Here is a 22,488-nt window from a genome sequence, read left to right on the forward strand (position 1 = left end):
CAATCAAAGGCCTCATCTTGGTAGATATATGGGCTAAACTACCAGAAGACTTCCTGCTTAGAGCATCAGCCACCACATTAGCTTTTCCAGGGTGATACTGTATGGTGCAATCATAATCCTTCAACAATTCTACCCATCTCCTTTGCCTAAGATTAAGATCACGTTGGTCAAATATGTATTTGAGACTTTTGTGGTCAGTGAAAATTTCACAAGTCTCACCATATAGATAGTGCCTCCAGATTTTCAAAGCAAAAATTACTGCAGCCATTTCCAAATCATGAGTTTGATAATTCTGATCGTGCCTTTTCAACTGACGAAACATATGCAATAACCCGTCCATGCTGCATCAAAACACATCCTAAACCAATCCTAGAAGCATCACAATATACTACATAACCCCGATCCGGATGGAAGGGCTAACATCGTGTCAGAGTTAAATGAGTCTTAAGCTCTGAAAACTTTTTTCACAAGCCTCGGACCACCGAAATTTCATATTCTTCTGTGTTAACTTAGTTAAAGGTGCTGCAATATGAGAGAAGTCTTGAACAAACCGTCTATAATACCCTGCTAAACCCAAGAAACTACGAATCTCTTACACAGTTGTGGGTCTAGGCCAATGAAGCACTGCCTCAACTTTCTTCTTATCAACGCACACCCCATCCTTAGATACTGTATGGCCTAGGAAGGCCACACTATCTAGCCAAAACTCACATTTTGAGAACTTGGCATATAGCTTGTGTTCTCATAAGGTCTGAAGGACAATTCTCAAATGCTGCTCATGCTCCTCCTTACTCTTTGAGTACACTAGAATGTCATCGATGAACACTATAACAAATTGATCTAAGAAAGGCTTGAAAACTCTGTTCATGAGATCCATAAAAGCGGCTGGAGCATTGGTAAGACCAAAAGACATTACAAGAAATTCATAGTGTCCATACCTAGTCCTAAAGGCTGTCTTGATTATGTCTTCTTTCTTGACCCTCAATTGATGATACCCAGATCGAAGATCAATCTTGGAAAAATACTTTGCACCTTGAAGTTGGTCAAACAGGTAATCTATGCGTGAAAGAGGATACTTATTACGCACAATTGCCTTATTCAATTGCCTATAATCAATGCACATTCTCAAAAACCCATCATTCTTCCGTACAAATAACATAGGAGCACCCCATGGAGAAACACTAGGGTGAATAAACTCATTATCTCGTAGGTCCTGTAGCTGCTCCTTCAACTCCTTAAGTTCTGTGGGTGCCATACGATAAGGTGGCATAGATATGGGCTCAGTTCCAGGAACTAAGTCTATACCAAACTCTACCTCTCGCTCCGGGGGTAAACCTGATAAATCTTCTGGAAGCATATCAGAAAACTCCTTAACCACTGTAACATTCTCCAAACCTGCACCTTCTACCTGAACATCTCTAACATAAGCTAGATACCCTTTACACCTCTTTCGCAATAATCGTCTAGCACTCACTACAGAGATAAGATTACTAGAGGCTATACTGCGATCTCCCTGAAATTGAAATTCTGCCTCCCCAGGAATTTAAAGAGTATAACTTTATTATGATAATCCAATGAAACATGATAAGTGGCTAACCAATCCATGCCTAAAATCACATCAAACTCAAACATATCCAAAGAAACAAGATCTGCAACTAATTCCCCATCTCCAATGTGAACTATACATCTCCTATACACCATATTAGTGTCTATTGCGTTCCTCATAGGTGTTGATACAGATGAAGGATACTCTAACAAAGTAGGTGGTGTACTAAATATCATGAAAAAGCATGGAGAAACAAAAGAATGGTTGTGCCCCAGTTTTAGCCATAGGTGTGTGTTCAGATGTCTGATTAATAGTGTGAGGTGGTACCTCCATTGTTGGATCAAGGTTTGCACCATTAAGACCCTTGGCCCTAGTTCTCCTCTTACGTCTAACAGACCCAGGCACCAATTCATTTTAATAAACAAGCATTAAATTTGAAAATGTGAGCCAAATTAAGACAGGTGAGAAGATACGAAGGACGCAGACATCTAAACCAATGATAAACTAAAAAGACGTTAAGGATCCTATACTCCGCAAGTTTACTAGACCTCAACCTGGCTCTGATACCAACTTTGTCACAACCCAAAATTCTGAACCGTGACCGGCGCATAATTTAAGTATTCTTAAATCATGCAAGCCTTATCAGAGTATCTTGAATAAATATATTGTCACTTACTAATCCCAAAAGTAGACAAAATCCAAATAAATAAAATGCTGAATAAACATCATAAATATCCCATAAGTAAACTGCGGAGTCTCTACAGATTTCAAATAAAAACTTAAACTGTTTAATAAACTAAATTAATTATTAGCCCGAGAAAACATGAATTCAGGCATACCATGAGAACAAATCAAAGTTGTCCTTCTCCAGAAAATGGACTGAATATTTGGATCAGCTGCAGAATTCTATTGATCCAAAGCAGATAATGCATGAGAAAACGTGGTTTGAGCTAGATGCTCAGTGAATGATAATTATAGCACACAACGGAATAGGAACAGGCAGATGCTTGATTTATTTCACAATAAATTTTCTATTCAATAAAATCATGCTCATGCTATCAAAATCATTAATAAAATAACTTCATAAAAATAAAAATATAAAAGAAATTCATTCAATAAAAATTTTGTGGTACAGTGCACCAGGGTGATGATACCCCACATTACCAAAGGCCAGATGGTAAGCGCGCTACCAGATATCAGATACCTTCCTCCTCCTTCACAGATATCAATGCATATGATACTAATGCAAACCATAAACTGCAATGATGCATGACTCGACAATGCAACCTAATATCGTGATAGTCCACACGGCGGGGCCAGATAACAGAAACAGATACTGGGCACAGGTACCAATTCAAAACAGAAAATCAATTTGTACAAATCAATCAAAATCAATAAAAATTTTCAGATAGCAACTAATAACTGATAGTGCAATTCCAATAGTGTATTTCAATAGTTTCAGAGAGTCAATAAAATCAAATCACTCTCAAATCAATTCAATAAAATCAAATCAATAAAATCAAATCAATCTGAAATCAATTCAGTAACACATCAGTAAATTTTATAGTCAAATATCAATCAATATAAATACATTAAAAGCCTGTTCCCGGAATCCTAATGGGTCTAATGCAGAGATAGTTGACAAAATCAATTATTTAATCAAAACGAAATAAAATTCAATAATAATATAAAACTCTAGAAAATCACATATAAAATCATTGTTAAAATATTAATTTAAAATTTCATTTAATAACAAACTTAATGCTAAGAAATTTTAAAAGGGGCAAAAATGGTGTCATTTACTATAATTACCACTCACCTGGAACCTCCAAGACAATAGTTATTTCAATAGAAGAGAGACAATTTCAACTGACTGATTGAATATTCAAATCTCCTACACACCCAAAATATTAAAGAAAAATATCAAATAATAATAAAATATAATAACTTATATATATATATAAATATATATGTTGGGTGGGACGAATTCGGCGGTGGACGAACAGAGGACGATGGTGGATGAACAGGGGATGAAAGTTTATATATATATATACACACGTGAGCTGGACGCAATGGTGGGAGGGACGTACGGCTTTATATATATATATATATATATATATATATATATATATATATATATATATATATAATAATTAATTATTGTCCAATAGCAATTATGATCAACCAATTCAATACTAATGATCAAAGAAAAAAAAATAAATTTCTAGGGTAGTTGTAACAAATTAATGAAAGAAAATAAAATCAAATTCACCCATTATTGAATAAAGAATGAGAATTTTTACCTTGAAAACAGAATCGAATGTGATGAATAGAGAAGTAAAAATTTAGGGATTCTCTGTTGAGAGTATTTGATAGAAAAAGGAGGTGACAAACAGGTTTTGAGAGCAAAGTTTAGCAGAAGAGATGATTAGGGTATATATATATTTCGAGAGTGCTATTAGGTGTAGAATGGGATAAGAGTTATTATTGAACTGGGTTGTTCAGATTGCAGATATATATTTAATTTCAAAAATAATATATTTATATATCTAAAAATAAATAAGCAGACCATCTAATAAAATATATATATTTTTTATAAATATATTAAATTATTGTTAGCTAATTAAAATAAAATAATAATAAATAATAATTGTATATGGGTTTTCACATTTAGTAGCAAAAATATTTTACCGCCAAAATATTTCACTCGAAAGAGATTTCAAAGGATTTTATAATTGATCTCCTTTAACACATAATTCATAGATTGGGTTAGGTAGGGAAAATTTCAAATTGACTTGAATATGAATCATTAACTCCAGAATCGTCTTTTTACAATTGCTGCTTATTATTTTACTTTTAAGTGCTTAATTTATCTCATTTCACCAATTTTTATTATTAATTTTTCAATTTCTTTATTTAGCCAATTATTAAATTAGTCATTGTTTGAATGGAGTCTTATATTTTCATATCCTATAATTCAAATTAACAAATTTCTTTTATTTGTTTGATTAAATTATAATTTTAATATAGTTCATTTTACATTAAAAATTCAATTGAAAATACAACTCTTCGTGAGAATGATATCTTTTTTATACTACATGAATAACCCATGCACTTGCGGTAGTCCGCATCATTAATCTTAGAAAATCTACTCACTCATAATAATATTTACAATGGAAAATGATATAATAAATGAAAGAAACATAAAATGGAGCTAAGAGTAGAAAAATCCATGTAAAGAAAGCCGAATCCCGGAATATCCAAGTGGACATTACTTGTAACAGATCCCAACAGAAAATGGATTTTCTACTTCCTGTCTTTCTCATTGTCTTTTTCTCTTCCTTCCTCCTTATTCACTTTTTTAAGTTTTTGCATGGCTTGATCTTTCTTTTGGCTAAAAGGAGAAATTTATCTATTTATATTTCTCTAATGATCTGCATAAAATAATCTAAAAGGTAATAATGACAAAAGGTACAAAATTGATGAGTCAGAAAAATAATCATAATCGGCATAAAAATTTGCCACACAATACAACCCGGTGTTGGATTTCAACATGCCCGTGTTGGATTTCAACATGCCTTGTGTAAAAAAGCAGTGAAGTAACATGGGGCATGTGACTTCGTTTGAAAATCGCTTCCTCCCTTAACTTTTCTCTTTATCGCGACTAACGGTATCATGCCTCATGTCACTTCGTCAAAAATTACGATTTCTCTTAAATTCCTCGCTTCGTAAATAACACTGCCCAATGTTGAAGCTCAGTAAAATTTCAGCTATTCTTCAAGCAAAATTTTTTCAATTTTTTCACCACTCTAAGCCTCCAAACAACAATAAATTATTACCATTTGCATCTTTTTATCTTCAAATCACCTTAAAACCTATTAAAAACATAAAAATTTCAAAAATCAATTATAAAAAACTAAAATTATAATTTAACTAAATTAAAAACTAAATTGCTATAAAACTCTAAAATAAAAGAGCAAAATTAATGCAAAATGACTCTAAAATGCCCATATAAAATATGTGTATCAATACATTCTTCATTAGTTTGTTAGGTAAATAATATTATAATGCACAAGACTATAATAAGAAAAACTTGATAAATTACGATTTTCTTTATTTTTTACAATTAGTTTCTTCTGAGACAAACTTAATCATCTAAGTTAAAGCTAATTGACATCACTTTAATGATGATGGGCAAGCAGCAGTTGCATGGCATGTACAGCCAGTGTTGATTGATCAGATAAGAATGGCTGCTCAGAATGATCAGAAGTATCAGAAGTTGATGGAAGAAGTCCGACAGGGCAAGAAACCAGAATTCTCAATCAGAGATGATGGTCTATTGCTACACCAGGGCAGAATATGTGTTCTTAATGATGTTGAATTGAGGAAGATCATTTTGAAGGAAGCACATGAGTGTCCTTTTGCCATGCACCCTGGTGGCACAAAAATGTATAGAGGGCTAAAGGAGCATTACTGGTGGATGGGTATGAAAAGAGATGTGGCAGAGTTTGTATCCAAATGCCTACCTTGTCAGTAAGTAAAGGCAGAGCATCAAGTACCCACTGGGTTGTTACATCCACTACCAGTACCAGAGTGGAAATGGGAGAGAATAACGATGGATTTTGTGATGAGACTTCCGAGGACACAGAAGAGTCATGATGCAGTTTGGGTCATTGTTGACAGATTGACTAAATCTGCCCATTTTCTGCCAGTCCGGATGGATTACAGTTTAGAAAGATTGGCCAAGTTATACATCGATGAGATTGTGAGATTGCATGGAGTGCCAGTATCTATTGTGTCAGACAGAGATCCTAGGTTCACTTCTAGATTCTGGGGTAGTCTTCAGAGAGCCCTAGGAACTAGATTGAACTTTAGTACTGCATTCCACCCACAGACAGATGGCCAGTCTGAGAGGGTAATTCAGATTTTGGAGGACATGCTACGGGCTTGTGCGATTGAGTTTGAGGGTAGTTGGGATACACACTTGCCTTTGATTGAGTTTGCTTACAACAACAGCTACCAATCAAGCATTGGGATGCCTCCATATGAAGCTTTGTATGGCAGGAAATGTAGAACCCCGTTGTGTTGGGATGACGTGGGTGAAAGAAAAATGATTGGACCCGAAATTGTTCAACAAACTGAAGAGAAAATCAGGGTGATTCAAGATCGACTTAAGACTGCATCAGACCGTCAGAAGTCCTATGTTGATTTGAAAAGAAGAGATATTGAGTATGTAGTGGGTAAGAAAGTTTTCCTCAAGGTTTCTCCTTGGAAGAGGATTATGAGATTCGGCAGAAAGGGGAAACTAAGTCCTCGTTTTATCGGGCCATATGAGGTTCTGGAAAGAGTGGGTCCTTTGGCATATCGGTTGGCACTACCTCCAGAGTTGGAGAAGATACATAATGTCTTCCATGTGTCCATGTTGAGGAGGTACCGATCAGACCCATCTCATGTACTACCAGTAGAAGAAATAGAAGTGAATCCAGACCTCACATATGAAGAAGAACCCAAAAAGATTCTGGCTTATGAGGTGAAGCAGCTACGGAATAAGCAGATACCGTTGGTAAAAGTGCTGTGGAACCATCATTCGGGCCAAGAAGCTACTTGGGAACGAGAGGAGGACATGAGGAGACAACACCCACAGCTGTTCAGAGATTGATACCAGGTAAAAATTTCGAGACGAAATTTATTTAAGGGGGGGAGAATTGTAACACCCCCGTTGCATAGCCTGGTATATTTCACTGTTCCGGTGATCGGTGTCGGTCCGGACAATTAATGGGATTAGGGCCACGCTTAAGACAATTTGAGAAGCCATAAACACAAAGGTTAGTATGCTAAACTCTTCATTTATCCATTCAAATGCACATGTGATGGTTGAAAGTGAGCTTAGAACTTGATTAAATGAAACAAACATGGGAGAATGACCATTGCTGAAATTTGGCCTGGTTGGGAGGAGTATGGTTTGCATGAATATGATGCAATTGAATGAGTTTAGAAACTTTACATAGTTAAATGATTAACATTTAAACCATTAGAACTAGTTAAAGGCATGGAAATGATGAGTTAGGGTTTTCAATGCTAGGGTTTATGAACCAAAAATTTGGAGAAATGCATAAATGGCATTTTTAACCTATTGTGACATGAAATAATGATCAATTAGGACCAAATAAATTGTATGGGAATGGTGGAAAATTTAGCTAAATTCGTAGGTCAATGGTCATGCTGCTGGCAGCATGACCAAACCCACTTTGAAGGACCAAAACTCAAATTTTACAAGTCCAATTGATATGCCACCAATTGGAGATGAAAATAGACATAAAATAGCACAATTTTCATTAAGGAACCATGACCAAAAACTGACCAAAACTTGGTGAAACAATTGACCAAAGTGAATTGATTGCAGGCTGCCCTGCACCAAAGTGTATTATTTTATACCCTTATGGTTATTTTGATGTAAATACTGTAATGTCATAAGTATCAATGTAAATTGAGCAGTTGTAAATAAACTATAATAATATTATTTTAGATTTTCTTCTGTAAATTTAATATTTGTACATATGGATTTTCTGCCTTATGTTTTGTGAATGGAATTATTGAACCTACTGAGTTGACAAATTTGACTTGGATTGTGAAACTGTTTTGAAATGGATTGACTTGAGTTGAATTGTGAATTATTGGAGGTTGGGAGTTGTAAAATAGTTTTGGAAGTGCTTTTTACAGGTATTTGAAGAATTGGTTTCTCAAAATACAGAGGGAACTCTGTCAAAATTTTTATAAAATTTGCCACAAAATTTGAATGGACAAAAATTTTTACTAGTATTTAAACTTTGAATAAATGGTTTTTAATTCTTACCAAAATGCTCACCACTTCCAAAATGTAAGAAAATTGTTTTAAAATCCCTTGTAGGGTACTTAATGAGTTATCGATAGGTGAAGTTCGGTAGTTCATTAAGTATTCTACGGGAGCATGCTATGCCTTACGGAGGGGTCAGGTGTGACATTGTTGACATGCTTAATGTAAGGCCCTATTAAGTTATGTTCTTAATCCTTAGTTCAAGGACCGAAAGGAGACAGCCAAGCGATAAATAATCAAGAAATTGAACTTAATTAACTTACATATAAAAATAGACTAAGGATTAAGAGGGTTTTATAGATTGATTAAAGATTTTTATGGGTCTTGGATAATTTTAAACTCCGCGAAAATAGGATATAATTAATCAAGGCACACTTTCTTTCACTCGAAAGAGATTTCAAAAGATTTTAGAATTGATCTCCTTTAACACATAATTCATAGATTGGGTTAGGTAGGGAAAATTTCAAATTGACTTGAATATGAATCATTAACTCCAGAATCGTCTTTTTACAATTGCTGCTTATTATTTTACTTTTAAGTGCTTAATTTATCTCATTTCACCAATTTTTATTATTAATTTTTCAATTTCTTTATTTAGCCAATTATTAAATTAGTCATTGTTTGAATGGAGTCTTATATTTTCATACCCTATAATTCAAATTAACAAATTTCTTTTATTTGTTTGATTAAATTATAATTTTAATATAGTTCATTTTACATTAAAAATTCAATTGAAAATACAACTCTTCGTGAGAATGATATCTTTTTTATACTACATGAATAACCCATGCACTTGCGGTAGTCCGCATCAGAAATCTTAGAAAATCTACTCACTCATAATAATATTTACAATGGAAAATGATATAATAAATGAAAGAAACATAAAATGGAGCTAAGAGTAGAAAAATCCATGTAAAGAAAGCCCCGAATCCCAGAATATCCAAGTGGACATTACTTGTATGATTCCCAACAGAAAAATGGCGTTTCTTCTTCCTCTCTTTCTCATGGTCTTTTTCTCTTCCTTCCTCCTTATTCTCTTTTTTAAGTTTTTGCATGGCTTGATCTTTCTTTTGGTTAAAAGGAGAAAATGATCTATTTATATGTCTCTAATGATCTGCCTAAAATAAGCTAAAAGGGAATAAGGACAAAAGGTACAAAAGTGATGAGTCAGAAAAATAATCATAATCAGCATAAAAATTTGCCACACAATACAACCCAGTGTTGGATTTCAACATGCCCGTGTTGGATTTCAACATGCCGTGTAAAAAAGCAGTGAAGTAACATGGGGCATGTGACTTCGTTTGAAAATCGCTTCCTCCCTTAACTTTTCTCTTTCTGCGATCGAAAGTATCATGCCTCATGTCACTTCATCCAAAATTACGATTTCTCTTAAATTCCCTGCCTGCTTCAGAAATAACACTGCCCAATGTTGAAGCTCAGTAAAATTTCAGCTATTCTTCAAGCAAAATTTTTTTAATTTTTTCACCACTCTAAGCCTCCAAACAACAATAAATTATTAACATTTGCATCTTTTTATCTTCAAATCACCTTAAAACCTATTAAAAACATAAAAATTTCAAAAATCAATTATAAAAAACTAAAATTATAATTTAACTAAATTAAAAACTAAATTGCTATAAAACTCTAAAATAAAAGAGCAAAATTAATGCAAAATGACTCTAAAATGCCCATATAAAATATGTGTATCAATACATTCTTCATTAGTTTGTTAGGTAAATAATATTACAATGCACAAGACTATAATAAGAAAAACTTGATAAATTACGATTTTCTTTATTTTTTACAATTAGTTTCTTCTGAGACAAACTTAATCATCTAAATTAAAGCTACTTGACATCACTTTACTTTAAAGTTCTTTGAATATATAAAAATAAAAGGATAATATATTTTGAAAAAAAAAAATCATCATGTCTAAGACATAGTCCAACACAAATTAAGACTCGAATGCGAGGGAATTTCTTGATCCACTTAGTTTGAAAGTTAAACAAAGTGAGACCATATCCCTTAGGCCATCATAATTGAACCATGTAATTTTATTAGTGTGGCCATTTCTTCTTTTTAATTATTCTTTCAGTTTTGGGGGTATTACTTCTTTTTAATTATTTTTTATTAAGCGATTAATGCACACAGCAACTAGTTATTTATTTGGCTGTTGGCCATTAGAAGACAATAGCTGGGTTAGCATTGATGTCAATTTCATGTCAAAGCTTCATTTATTTTTCAGCCATCAGTTCTTTATATTTTGGGGGAAAAAAAAGACTTAATTAAAAGAAAAAGAGAGAGAGAGAGAGAGAGAGAGAGAAAAGAAGACTTGTTTGTAGAGAATGGACGTCAAAGAAAATATTCCAGGCAAAGGGTCAATTTCTTAGACCACTTGTTCAATATTGATAACCAGTGACGGCAGAATAATCGTACTAATCTTTATGATGTAATCATATATACAGTCCAAGTTCCCAGATTTTCCTTAATAATTCCTCCAAAGATTATACTATTTAATTTAATTTAATTAAAAAAATTATCATAAGATACTGATACATACATCTTAATTCAAAGAAATTTTTTTGTCAATTAGCACGTTTTTTCGTTTTCTCCGAAAAATATTAAAATTTAACTACCTTTTTTAAAGCAAAAATTTAACCAACTTGTCATCTGTGATTATTTTAATTTTAATAAAATAAATCTTATTTTGTAAATAATTATTAATAAATAATTATAATGTTTTATTTAATTATAAAATTAATAAAATAAAATAATAGATAGAATAAAAATGCGTTCTATATTGATTAGTCTAATAATTTAATAACTAAATAATAATTTTATAATGCATACTATAAAAAAAATGTTAGATTTAGTAGCAAAAATATTTTACCGCCAAAATTACAAAATTTGTTGCAGTAAGTTTTGACAATGATATATGAATTGCTGCAAGTTATTGGTATAAAATTGTGGTCATACATATTTTATAACAAAATTATGGTCACTAAAAAAAATAATTACGAGCAGCAATAGTTGTTACTGTAAAAAATTTATCAATGATAACAACGATTGTTGTTATATTCTTTTTACGTATCATCAGCAATAATTTTTCATGTTACTGATATGTTAGTTTTATAGTAGTAAAATTAATATCGTTGCAAAAATTTTACTACTAATTTTAATATTTGTTTTTGTTGTAGTGATTATACTATAATAAGAAAAAATCTAATAAATTACTTTCTTTTTGAAAAAACATAAATTCATTAATAAAATCAAAGCATTAGAATAATTTGACTTAGTCTAGTGGTTAAATATATACTACTCATCTGGCAAAATTAAGTTAAAGTCACCGCTCCCCTAATCCCTCGCTCAAAGAAAGAAATAATTAAAATTTTAAGCATTACAAAAAATCACAGGAGAGATAGGAGCTTATATATTTTTACAAATCAAGTATATAATTTATTATCATAGACAATAAAGTCGAATTTTTTTCAAAGCAAGAATTTATTTGAATTCTTTTCTTAAAATTGATTTATCAAAATAATTATATCAAGTTGACTAGTTTCAGCTCATTGCTTAATTGCTCAGAAACTTCAGTTCCAGTTTAGGCGTCCCATGCATGCATGATCGATGCTTCCTGGAAATTGTCCTGTCTCATATGACTATTCAGCATGCATGTTTCCATTTAATGTAGAATAATTTTTTGTTGACAGGGTACGCAACCCCACATATGTTATGCAAAATCAGACCATACAACAATATTCTGGAGGAAGACTGTTAAACTGGTGCAGCCCAATTGATTTTGATTTCAATAAATTAAAATTATTTTTTTTATATAAAAATAAGACATTAATGTAGACCCATTAATATTTCTTGTTCTTTGTATTTTCAAAATTCTAAATGAAAAGAATTGTATTAATTTATTAAATAAAGTTGATTTCTTTTCAAATGTAGCTGTGTGAGAATTTATTTGAATTCTTTTCTTAAAATTGATTTATCAATAATTATATAAAGTTCGCTAGTTTCAGCTCATTGCTTAATTGCTCAGAAACTGCAGTTCCAGTTTAGGCGTCCCATGCATGCATGATCGATGCTTCCTGGAAATTGTCCTGTCTCATATGACTATTCAGCATGCACGTTTCCATTTAATGTAGAAGAATTTTTTGTTGACAGGAAAATTTTCTCTATATTTTATTGATGAAATTTTAAATCATAAAAGTAAACCACAAAAGAAATATATATTCCTCATTGTTAAGAAATATACATATGTATTATATTTGACCAAAAATTAATGTGCAAGATCCAACAACCAGTAACCAAAAATTTACAAAAATGCCACCCAGTTCTCTATATAAAGGGAAGATCGATCCCAGCGATAACACAACCCAAACCTCTGTGTTAGTTATTAGCTGTGCAGAACAAGAAAACTTAAAAAGAATATCAGTGGTGAATCATAAGGAGGAGGATGAAGAAAGTGTGTTCAGTTTTAGTTCTCTTCCTATCATTGATGATAAGTGGGTGTTCATGTTTGAACCGTAGCCAATTCCCTTCTTCTTTTTTCTTTGGGACTGCTACTTCTTCTTATCAGGTAGCTATGTATATGTATGCTTCTCTTTTATATATATATATATATATATATATATATATATATATATTACAACCTTACAAAACGGCAGCACAATTTGCGTTTGGTCTATATTTTACACCTATGCAACTGTTCTGAAATGGAATTTTATGTAAAAATAATAATTAAGTTTTCAGCTTCTTATCAATTGACGCATATTTAAATGGTGTATTTTCTATCTTTTTATTCTATATATTCATCACTTTTGTCTCTCATCTGTTTGCCTCTTTTCTTTTGATCATATGTGTATATCTAGCCATTCTTGTTACTTCTGAACGACATATACCTATATAATGCTGATGCAGCCTTCACATTGAGGACTTGCTCGTCACCTTCACTTGCAATTTAGATCCTATGATTGAAAAAAGAGTTCTGTTTGATGTGCGTCAGCTAATATAACAAATAATTATTAATTTATCTGTTTATTCATGCAGATTGAAGGAGCATACTTGGAAGCCAACAAAGGCCTCAGCAATTGGGATGTATTCACCCACTTATCTCCTGGTACAAATATTAATTCTTCTTATTTATTTATTTATGACTGGAGGCTAAGAAATTTCATGACATATAATGAACTTTATCTAGTTCGCTGTTGCTCAAATTTTCATTTGCGTTTATGCTTAATTTAGATTAATTAATTTCTTTCCATGTAAGGTAATTAACTAATTGAGGATAAATGTGACTGCTGTTTTTATCAGGAGAAATTAAGGATGGAAGCAATGGGAATACAGCTGATGATCACTATCATCAATTTTTGGTAATTGATCATTTCCTTGAATTTAGACGACTAACAATATAATATGTTAAAGAATTTGTGGGAACCCATCATTGTTTTTTTTTTTTCTTCCCATAACCCATCATTGTTGACAGATGATTAATTAATCAAGCCATAAGCAACCTTGAAATTTGATATTCTTCCACTATTTGGAGCTCTTAAAGTTCCTGTCAATCACAGTAACAGAGCTAAATTAAATAACTTTGATTCTGTTCATAGTTGGGGGATAAAATTATTAAATAATTAAGCAATAAAAGTTATAATTTTTATAAAATAATAAAACATGTGAATTTGTGTTTTTAAAAATTAAGGCTTTTTAAAATAAATTTGTTGAAATTAAAAAAAAAAAAAAGTCTATTTTTCAGCTCACTTATTTACTAATGAAAAACAGTCCAAATCAAACTGATTTTAAATGGGAAAAATAACAAGAGATTTTTTCCCACTTTACAGCCAAACATTTACTCAACTTTATGACATACTTACAATAAAATATTCAAAATATTATACATTATGTTGCTCTGTGATAGGATGACGTAGAGTTGATGCATTCTCTTGGAGTAAATTCGTACAGATTCTCGATTTCATGGGTCAGAATCCTTCCAAGTATGTTTTATACAATTTTTTTTCTTTGCATTATATATAAGTTTTCTTTTTAATTCAATTTTTTATATTTTAATTAATTTTAATTTTAATCACAGAGGGTAGATTTGGAGAGATCAATTCGGAGGGTATTGCATTTTACAATAAGCTTATTAATGCTCTCTTGCTTAAAGGTAAAATACATTGAATCACGTTATAATACTTTGGCACCTAGGTTATTATTATTTTTTTCTAATATTATGACTCCTTAATTATGCAGGAATAGAACCATTTGTTACATTGCACCATTTTGATGTTCCTCAAGAACTAGAAGATCGATATGGCGCTTGGCTAAGTCCTCAAATGCAGTAAGTTCTTTACCTTATTATATAGCGAGTCCTCATTCATAAGGCGAGAGTTATAAATATGGATCTTGTTGCATAGTAAATATCATATTTGTAATTTTAGTTAAAGAATGTAAGTTGCTACCACTATTAAAAAGAAAAATTAACATCTACTCCATCTTATTCTTGTTACAGGGATGATTTCGGGTACTTCGCAGATATCTGCTTCAAGGCATTTGGAGACAGAGTGAAACATTGGATTACACTCAATGAAGCTAATATGGTGGCCCAATATGGGTATTACAGTGGAATATGGCCTCCAAACCGATGCTCTTACCCTGTAGGCAAGTGCAAAGCCGGAGACTCTGAATTAGAACCTTACATCGCTGCTCATAATATGATACTAGCTCATGCCACAGCTACTGAAATTTACAGAAAAAAGTATCAGGTATTATACACAATAGCATATCACCAAATAACCAACAATTATATACAATAGCATATCATGAAATAACCAACAAAGAGTTAATTCTTTCCCTTGTCATGTTTGCTTAATATTTATTACGTGAAATAGGAAAAACAAGGAGGGAAGATTGGCATTGTGTTACATATCTACTGGTATGAGCCACTAAGAGACATTCCAGTTGATCGTGTGGCTGCTCAACGAGCTCTAGGTTTCATTGCTGCTTGGTAAGTAATTAATTACTCGTAATTCAAGGTTTATCATATAAAGATGTCGCTTGGTCTTAGATGAGCCTATTAATGCAATTTTTTTTTGGTGTATAGGTTTATGGATCCCATTATGTATGGAGAGTACCCACCAGAGATGCGACAAATTGTAGGTCTAAGGCTACCAGCATTTTCGATGGAGGACAAGAGGAAACTGGCAAACAAATTGGATTTCATTGGAATCAACCATTACAGCACTCTCTATGCAAAGGATTGTCTGCTTTCACCATGCAATTATCATGATGATTTACTCAAAGACACCTTTACTTATGGAACTGGAACAAAAGATGGAGTTCTTATAGGAGAGCCGGTAAGATATGCAGAAGCTAACTATCTAAATAGCAATTAAAGCAGATGATAATTAAAAACAGTACTTAACATTGCTTCTTCATTTTTCGTTTTCTTTTTGGGTCTTTACAGACAGCAATACCTACGTTCTATGTTGTTCCAAATAGCATGGAGAAGACAATCACGTATTTCAAAGATAGATACAACAACACGCCCATGTTCATCACAGAAAACGGTATATCAGAAAATTAAATTGCAATTACCATTTTGTTATCTTCTGCTGACTTAAATTTGTGTAATCTTGCAACTATCAAACAGATATTTGAAATTCAGTCTAATGATAATATATACATGCTAATTGTAGGATATGCACAACCTAGCGGTAGAAACATTGAAGATATGCTCACTGACACGAACAGGGTGGAATACATGGAGGGTTACCTCACTTCTCTAGTTTCTGCAATGAGGTAGATTCATATATCCTTGCCTATCAATATTTCTCCTTTCTTTTTTAAGGTGACTTGGTGATCTTATAAAGGTTAATAATGATCACAGGAATGGAGCAGATGTGAGGGCTACTTCCATTGGTCTCTGATAGATAACTTTGAATGGACATATGGATATACCATAAGCTTTGGGTTGGTTCATGTAGACCGCACAACAATGCAGAGAACACCAAAAAGATCAGCCAAATGGTTCCAGCATTTCCTGAAAAATGAAGCTCTTCATCATCCCCAAGAATGGCAACAGAACATTGCGCATTTGTAATCTAGAACAGTGTTCACATGTAGAAATATTTATATTTATTTTAAGTTGTTTACACTGTAGCATTTGCAATCCGAAAAATATTTTTGAATAAAGAATAATAATATTACATTTTGCATTTGCAATCTAGAACAGTGTTCATATATAAATATTTGTATTTATTTAAGTTGTTTATTCTGCGCATTTGCAATCTAATGATTTTTGTTTTTTGAACAAATCGTCATAATATTACATTCCCAAGTGAATCCAAAATCAAAAGTTTTCTCAACAACAGAGGATTATAACTGGAATGTTACAAGAAAAGCCTAAAAATGATATACAATCTGCAATCGTATTTGCAGTTCTTTTGAGCAAGCTGAAGACACAGGCCTGGAATAACTCAATCTGTCTATGAATGTGTTTCACCAAGGCGTCAATTTCCCAATAGACATCATGTTTCCTTGTGAGAGATTCGCACAATGTTTAGGATAAGTTTCTGTAGTCCCATATCCTGAGCAAGGCTAATGGATTCTAGCAGGGCTAGTGTTTCTCCTACCAGGGGAGAAGTGCTATTACTGCTTGCTGTCTTGCATTGTATAATTTCACTTCTGTGATTCTGCAGAGTGCAACATAGCATACTGATTGTGACTTATGATTTGATGCAGTATCAGAATTGAATTTGAGTGATCCTTGAGGAGGAGGTTGCCACTTACTATTTCTTTAATTGCTGGTAGGGCTCTGCCTGTGCTGGAGGACATGCATCCTGTAGCAGGCTGAGCTCTTGAATCAATCCATCTTCTGATGTGATTAATTGTTGTTCTTTGTTGGAAGCAGATTCTTTGCAGCTAAGTTTTAATCTTTGGCTGCGCCTTTGGTCTCAAATTGATTTCCAAAATTTATCATGTGCTGTCTTAGAAGGACATGGGTTCAAGTTATTGGCTTCACCTTCTTTTTTAATTATAAAGGGGAATAGGCTGATTCAATTGTGTATGCTCCCCTCTCGTCATAATGCTATACCCAGGAATCTTCTCCTATGTGGCCTAAAGTAGCTGCATTTGACAATGCAGTGTTTGTCATGCGTGATGGAAACATAGTCCCGTTCATTCATTGATCTCCAGTTGTAAAATCCATTGGGTAAAGTTTTCTTGACCTCCACTAGTCGCATTGTAACGCCCCAAAAATCTAATACATATCATGAAGGAAACGTAATTATATATTCAACAATTGCAAAATATGACAATCTATTATACCGCCAACTAAAAATTTGTTGTATAATCATCATTGTTACACATTTCAGTACCTGCATTGCCTAAAACGACTTTGCATCAACCAGTAACTTTCTTGCATTTTCTTGGCTAAGCATCAGTTACCGATGCTTAAAAAGAGGATACCTGCTCTGCCACCCTACTCAACGCCACATAATAATCAGAGAATGGTTTTCACAACAACGTAAACAGCCATAGGTAATAATATAAATCTGCAAATAATCCATTCACAAATGGCTTAATGCGATCCTGCACCACTTCTAGCTGCAAAAAGATTCATAAATTACCTTTCGACTTTGTCCTATTTGACATCAGAGTAAAGAAGAGTGTATCTGGTGTTTGGCATATTGAGCAAAAAGTGAGAAACTCGGAAATGGTGTTCATTCTGCATCAGTTAATTAATTGGCATGTAATTTACAATTTTTTTTTGTAGTATGCTCATTAATATTTCAATTATAATTTTCTATATTATTAGATAAATATGAATAAAATTTGAGAGCCATGATATTGGTTATTTTTTTAATGATTAATGATAATAAAAGAAAAAAATATCAGACTGAATGTTATGAGCTGGTGGTTTGTCAAACTCATTAACTATATCATGTCAAACTCCATTGTTATGACAGGCATGCAAATCTAAGGCACACATCGCACAATCACATACACTATTAAAAAGAGAAGAAGAATAATACGGGATTTAATGTAGTTCAATCATAAAGTCTATGTCCACGGGTGAAATAGGAGAAAAAGTTCCCTATCAATCAAAACTTTCAAACCCTAACCCCAATGTGTTTCCCGAATATCTCACAACTCTACCGCAAAATGTAGAATATTACAATATTTATACTTATACTGGTTCATACCGCGGGGGCATTGCCTCCGCACGCCCAAGGAGATCAACAGTAGGCTTCAGGCCCGGGCCTATTGGCCCGTGCTCTCTGCCACCATAGATCTCATTTTTTATCCCAATCGAGTTGCAGTGCAAAACTTTTAGATCATGTCACAATTTGGGTCCTTGAAAAAATATATTCCAAAATTCAAAGCCACAAAAATAACATCCATATTTCCTTCCCACTGAATTCTTAGCTTAAAAAAACGAAAGTACTGCCATGCAAGAGAGTTTCTCTATTTTATTCTCTTAATAGAAAAAATAAATAACGATGGTTGTATTGATCCCAAGACGACAGAATCATAGTAATCTTTTCTTATCTATTCATATATATACATATAGTCCAATTTCCTACATCTTCCTTGCATTAATTCTCCAAGATTATTTAATTTAATTTAATTTAATTGCAAAATTATTACAATTAAGATGGTATATACATGTATCTTATTTCAGAGAAATATGTTTGTCAATTAGCTCGAGCTGTCTCTTTTCTCTACAAAATATTAATATGTAACTAACTTTTTTTAAAGCAAAAAAGTAACTAACTTATCATTTATCCTATTGAGACAATTTGTGATTATTTTATTTTTATTAAAATAAATTTATTTTATAAGTAACTAAATACTATTAAATGAAGTAATGATAAAATTAACAATTTGTAAATAAAATGAATAAAAAATAAAATAATTGAAGAGTATCGTTCCCACGATAAATTATGCTTAGGTACTAAACTATGGTTGTTTTGATTATTTAGATTAATGAAGATTTATAGAAGAACTAAATTAACTAAATACAACAATTTAAATAGAAAATAAAGAAAATAAGTAATGGTTAATATAAATAAATTCTTAAACTAAGTAAAATTGTACTAAACTAGCAATGGGTACATAAGAACAGAGGTCAATTAATAGTAAAAGTGATTCCAGAGTTAGGGTTCATGCTTTAAACCAAATGAGATTTGGTTAGGTTCATTCAATTTTTAAAAAAATTCATGGTTTGAAGGTAGCTAATTCTAATTTCCTTTGATTTCTTTCTAAGGCAAACCAAAGAATGTTTTAAGAAAACCAAACCTTACTCTTATACGATATTTGATTTACCCAAAATTTATTAGGAACTTTAATCAATCAATAAATCCTCTCAATCCCTAGTTCATTGATGCGCACATTTTGCATAGTCATTTAGGTCTAATTTCATAACTATTTTATTTGATTATTAGTCATTTTTAGCTAATTTCATTAGTTAATTAGTTAGTTTTTCATAATTGTCGATTTTGGATTAATTTTTTATTTTTACTTTGTTTTGTAGAAAAAATGGTGTTTTTGAAGGACTGAAGAGAATTTTGCCATTGAGGAGTGTCTTCTACAACCAAAGATGTCAAAAACAAGTTTTCAAGCTGAAATATGCATTGACCAAACTGTGCATAACTTGCCGCATAAGCTATGCAGATCTGCATAAGGAGAGAGATTCTTGTTCGAACCAGGCCGAATTGTGCATAAGGAGACTGCATAGCTTATTCACATTCTCGCCTCCCTTATGCACCTTCACGGAATTGTGCATAACCTATGCACCAAGTCATGCGATTTCGCATAAGTGATTGAGAACAGTAGCGCATAAGGGCATAACTTATGCGATCCACTTATGCGATCCATAAAGAGTTCATTAATGAAATTTGTGAAGATTCCCTCAAATAATTCCTCCTAGAACATACCATTTTAGGGCTCCATGTCAGAAAAATGCTATATATAGTCTCATTATCCCATTTTAGAAGGGGGGGACAAGGAGCAGAAAAGAAAAGGAGAAGAGAGGCAGAATTTGAGGAGTCATTTTCACCTTCCACACCATTTTCAACCAAGATTTGCAGATTTCTTTCCTTCCTTACATTTTTTCTACATTTCTAGTGTTTAATTTCTTACTTCTTAGCTTAGATTAAAGCTTTATTTCCATTTAAACTCAATATATCTTGTAAGCATTATGGATAGTGAGTAGTTTACTTTTGATTCTGGAGTAAGGGTTGTAATATTTGAGATATTTTGTGGATTTTGATTGGGTAATCCATATTTTGAGGTCTTAATGAGTTTTATTCATTTCTTGTATGCTTAATGACATGCTTAGTGTAGGATCCCATTAAGTGATGTTCATAATCCATGGTTGAAGCACCGAAAGGAGAAGGCCTTGTGATAGATAATCAAGAAATTGGACTTAATTAACTTAGACCTAGAAATAGGCTAAGGATTAAGAGGATTCATGATTAATTAAAGAACTTAATGGGTCTTAATTAATTCTAACTCCACGAAAGTAGGATTAGTTTGATTAAGGCACTCTTTGTCTCACTCGAAAGGGAATTCAAAGGATTTAAGAATTAATCTCCTTAAAACCCATAAGTTTCATAAGATTGGATAACCAATTTAAAATCCCAAAATAGCTCGAATATGAAATCCCGAACTCCGGAATCGCCTTTTTACCATTGTTAATTTCTAATCGAATTTAATCACTTGTCATTTTGAATATTGCCATATTTGAACTTGCTTATTTCAATTTGATGCAATTTTAGTTTAATTAATACATTGTTGAATAGAATATTGATTTTGCACATATAGATTTCACACTCCATTACCCATCAATTCATTACTTTAATTTCATAAATACTTCGATTTAGTCAACTTTTATATCAAAAATTCAATCATTAACACGACTCCTCGTGGGATCGATATCTTTTCTATACTACTTGTACGACCCGTGCACTTGCGGTAGGGACGCATCAAGTTTTTGGCGCCGTTGCCGGGGAGTTGTTTGTTTAAGATTGAATTCTTGATTATTTTAGTTGTTTTTAGTTTTATCTTTGTTATCTTTTCATTTTGTGTTTGTTTATTCTTTTTCAGGTACTTTTAATCTTTTATGAGAAGAGCTAGAAGCTCAAGTGACACAACCTTATTGTTCAATCCAGAAATTGAGAAATTTTGTAAGGCCAACAAGAAAGAAACCAGAAAAAGAAAGGAAGCTTTGAGAGAAACCAAAATTGAAGCAGACATGGCTGATGAAAGAGTTAGAATTGGTGTTGGGAATGCTGGAAATGGTCAAAACAATGAAAATGAAGCCCAAGGTGAAGAAGTTGTTAATGCAAACGTGCCTAGGGGAAGTATGATGGATCATGCTTTTCCACGTTTTGATGACTTGAGAGAGAGCATAGCAAGACCAAGAATTGATGCAAATAGCTACAAGATGGATTTTGGAGTTCTTCAAATGATTCAAAATTCTCAATTTGGAGGACATCCTTCTGAAAATCCACACACACATCTGAAGAAGTTTGCTATGATCTGTGAAATGCAAAAACAACCTGGAGTGTCTGATGATGCAGCAAGATTGAAGCTATTCCCATTCTCTTTGAAAGATAGAGCATTGGATTGGCTTGATTCTTTACCTCACAACTCCATTACAAATTGGGAGCAACTCACTGATGCATTTCTTGCACAATATTTTCCACCTGGAAAAACTCAAGAGTTGAGGAATCAAATGACAGCTTTCAGACCAAGAGAGGATGAAACTCTATATGAGTCATGGATGAGATGGAAAGAATTAGAGAGATTATGCCCACATCATGCCATTCCAAAATGGATGATAAACCAGAATTTTTACACAAATGTCACTCCTGCAATTAGAGGGATTATTGATGCTCAAACAGGAGGGGAATTTATTATGAAGCATGAAGATGAAGCTTATGAGCTATTGGAGAAAATTGCAAAGAATACTCATCTTTGGAGTAGTCCAAGAGGACCAGCTCTAACTCAAAAGAGGCAAGCTGCTGGAATGTATGATCTTGATCCATTCAACATGATTAATGCAAAGTTTGATGCACTT

At 32.7% G+C, this 22,488-nt stretch overlaps 1 protein-coding gene and 1 non-coding gene across 2 annotated transcripts; one reads left to right on the plus strand and one right to left on the minus strand.

Annotated features, from left to right (window-relative positions):
- Nucleotides 1-12,753: 12,753 nt before the first annotated feature.
- LOC131179179 (beta-glucosidase 18-like) lies at nucleotides 12,754-16,104 on the plus strand. Its single transcript, XM_058145255.1, has 9 exons — nucleotides 12,754-12,984; nucleotides 13,455-13,524; nucleotides 13,719-13,777; nucleotides 14,323-14,398; nucleotides 14,494-14,568; nucleotides 14,655-14,742; nucleotides 14,914-15,166; nucleotides 15,293-15,408; nucleotides 15,505-16,104. The coding sequence occupies exons 1-9, from the start codon at nucleotides 12,862-12,864 to the stop codon at nucleotides 15,794-15,796; spliced, it is 1,152 nt and encodes a 383-aa protein (XP_058001238.1). The 5' UTR covers nucleotides 12,754-12,861; the 3' UTR covers nucleotides 15,797-16,104.
- Nucleotides 16,105-22,127: 6,023 nt separating this feature from the next.
- Nucleotides 22,128-22,235, minus strand: LOC131179778 (small nucleolar RNA R71). The gene has a single exon (XR_009148664.1). It is a non-coding gene; the product is annotated as a small nucleolar RNA R71 (small nucleolar RNA).
- Nucleotides 22,236-22,488: the final 253 nt, after the last annotated feature.

This window comes from Hevea brasiliensis, chromosome 4 (assembly GCF_030052815.1).
Source record: "Hevea brasiliensis isolate MT/VB/25A 57/8 chromosome 4, ASM3005281v1, whole genome shotgun sequence".
Lineage (NCBI taxonomy): Eukaryota > Viridiplantae > Streptophyta > Magnoliopsida > Malpighiales > Euphorbiaceae > Hevea > Hevea brasiliensis.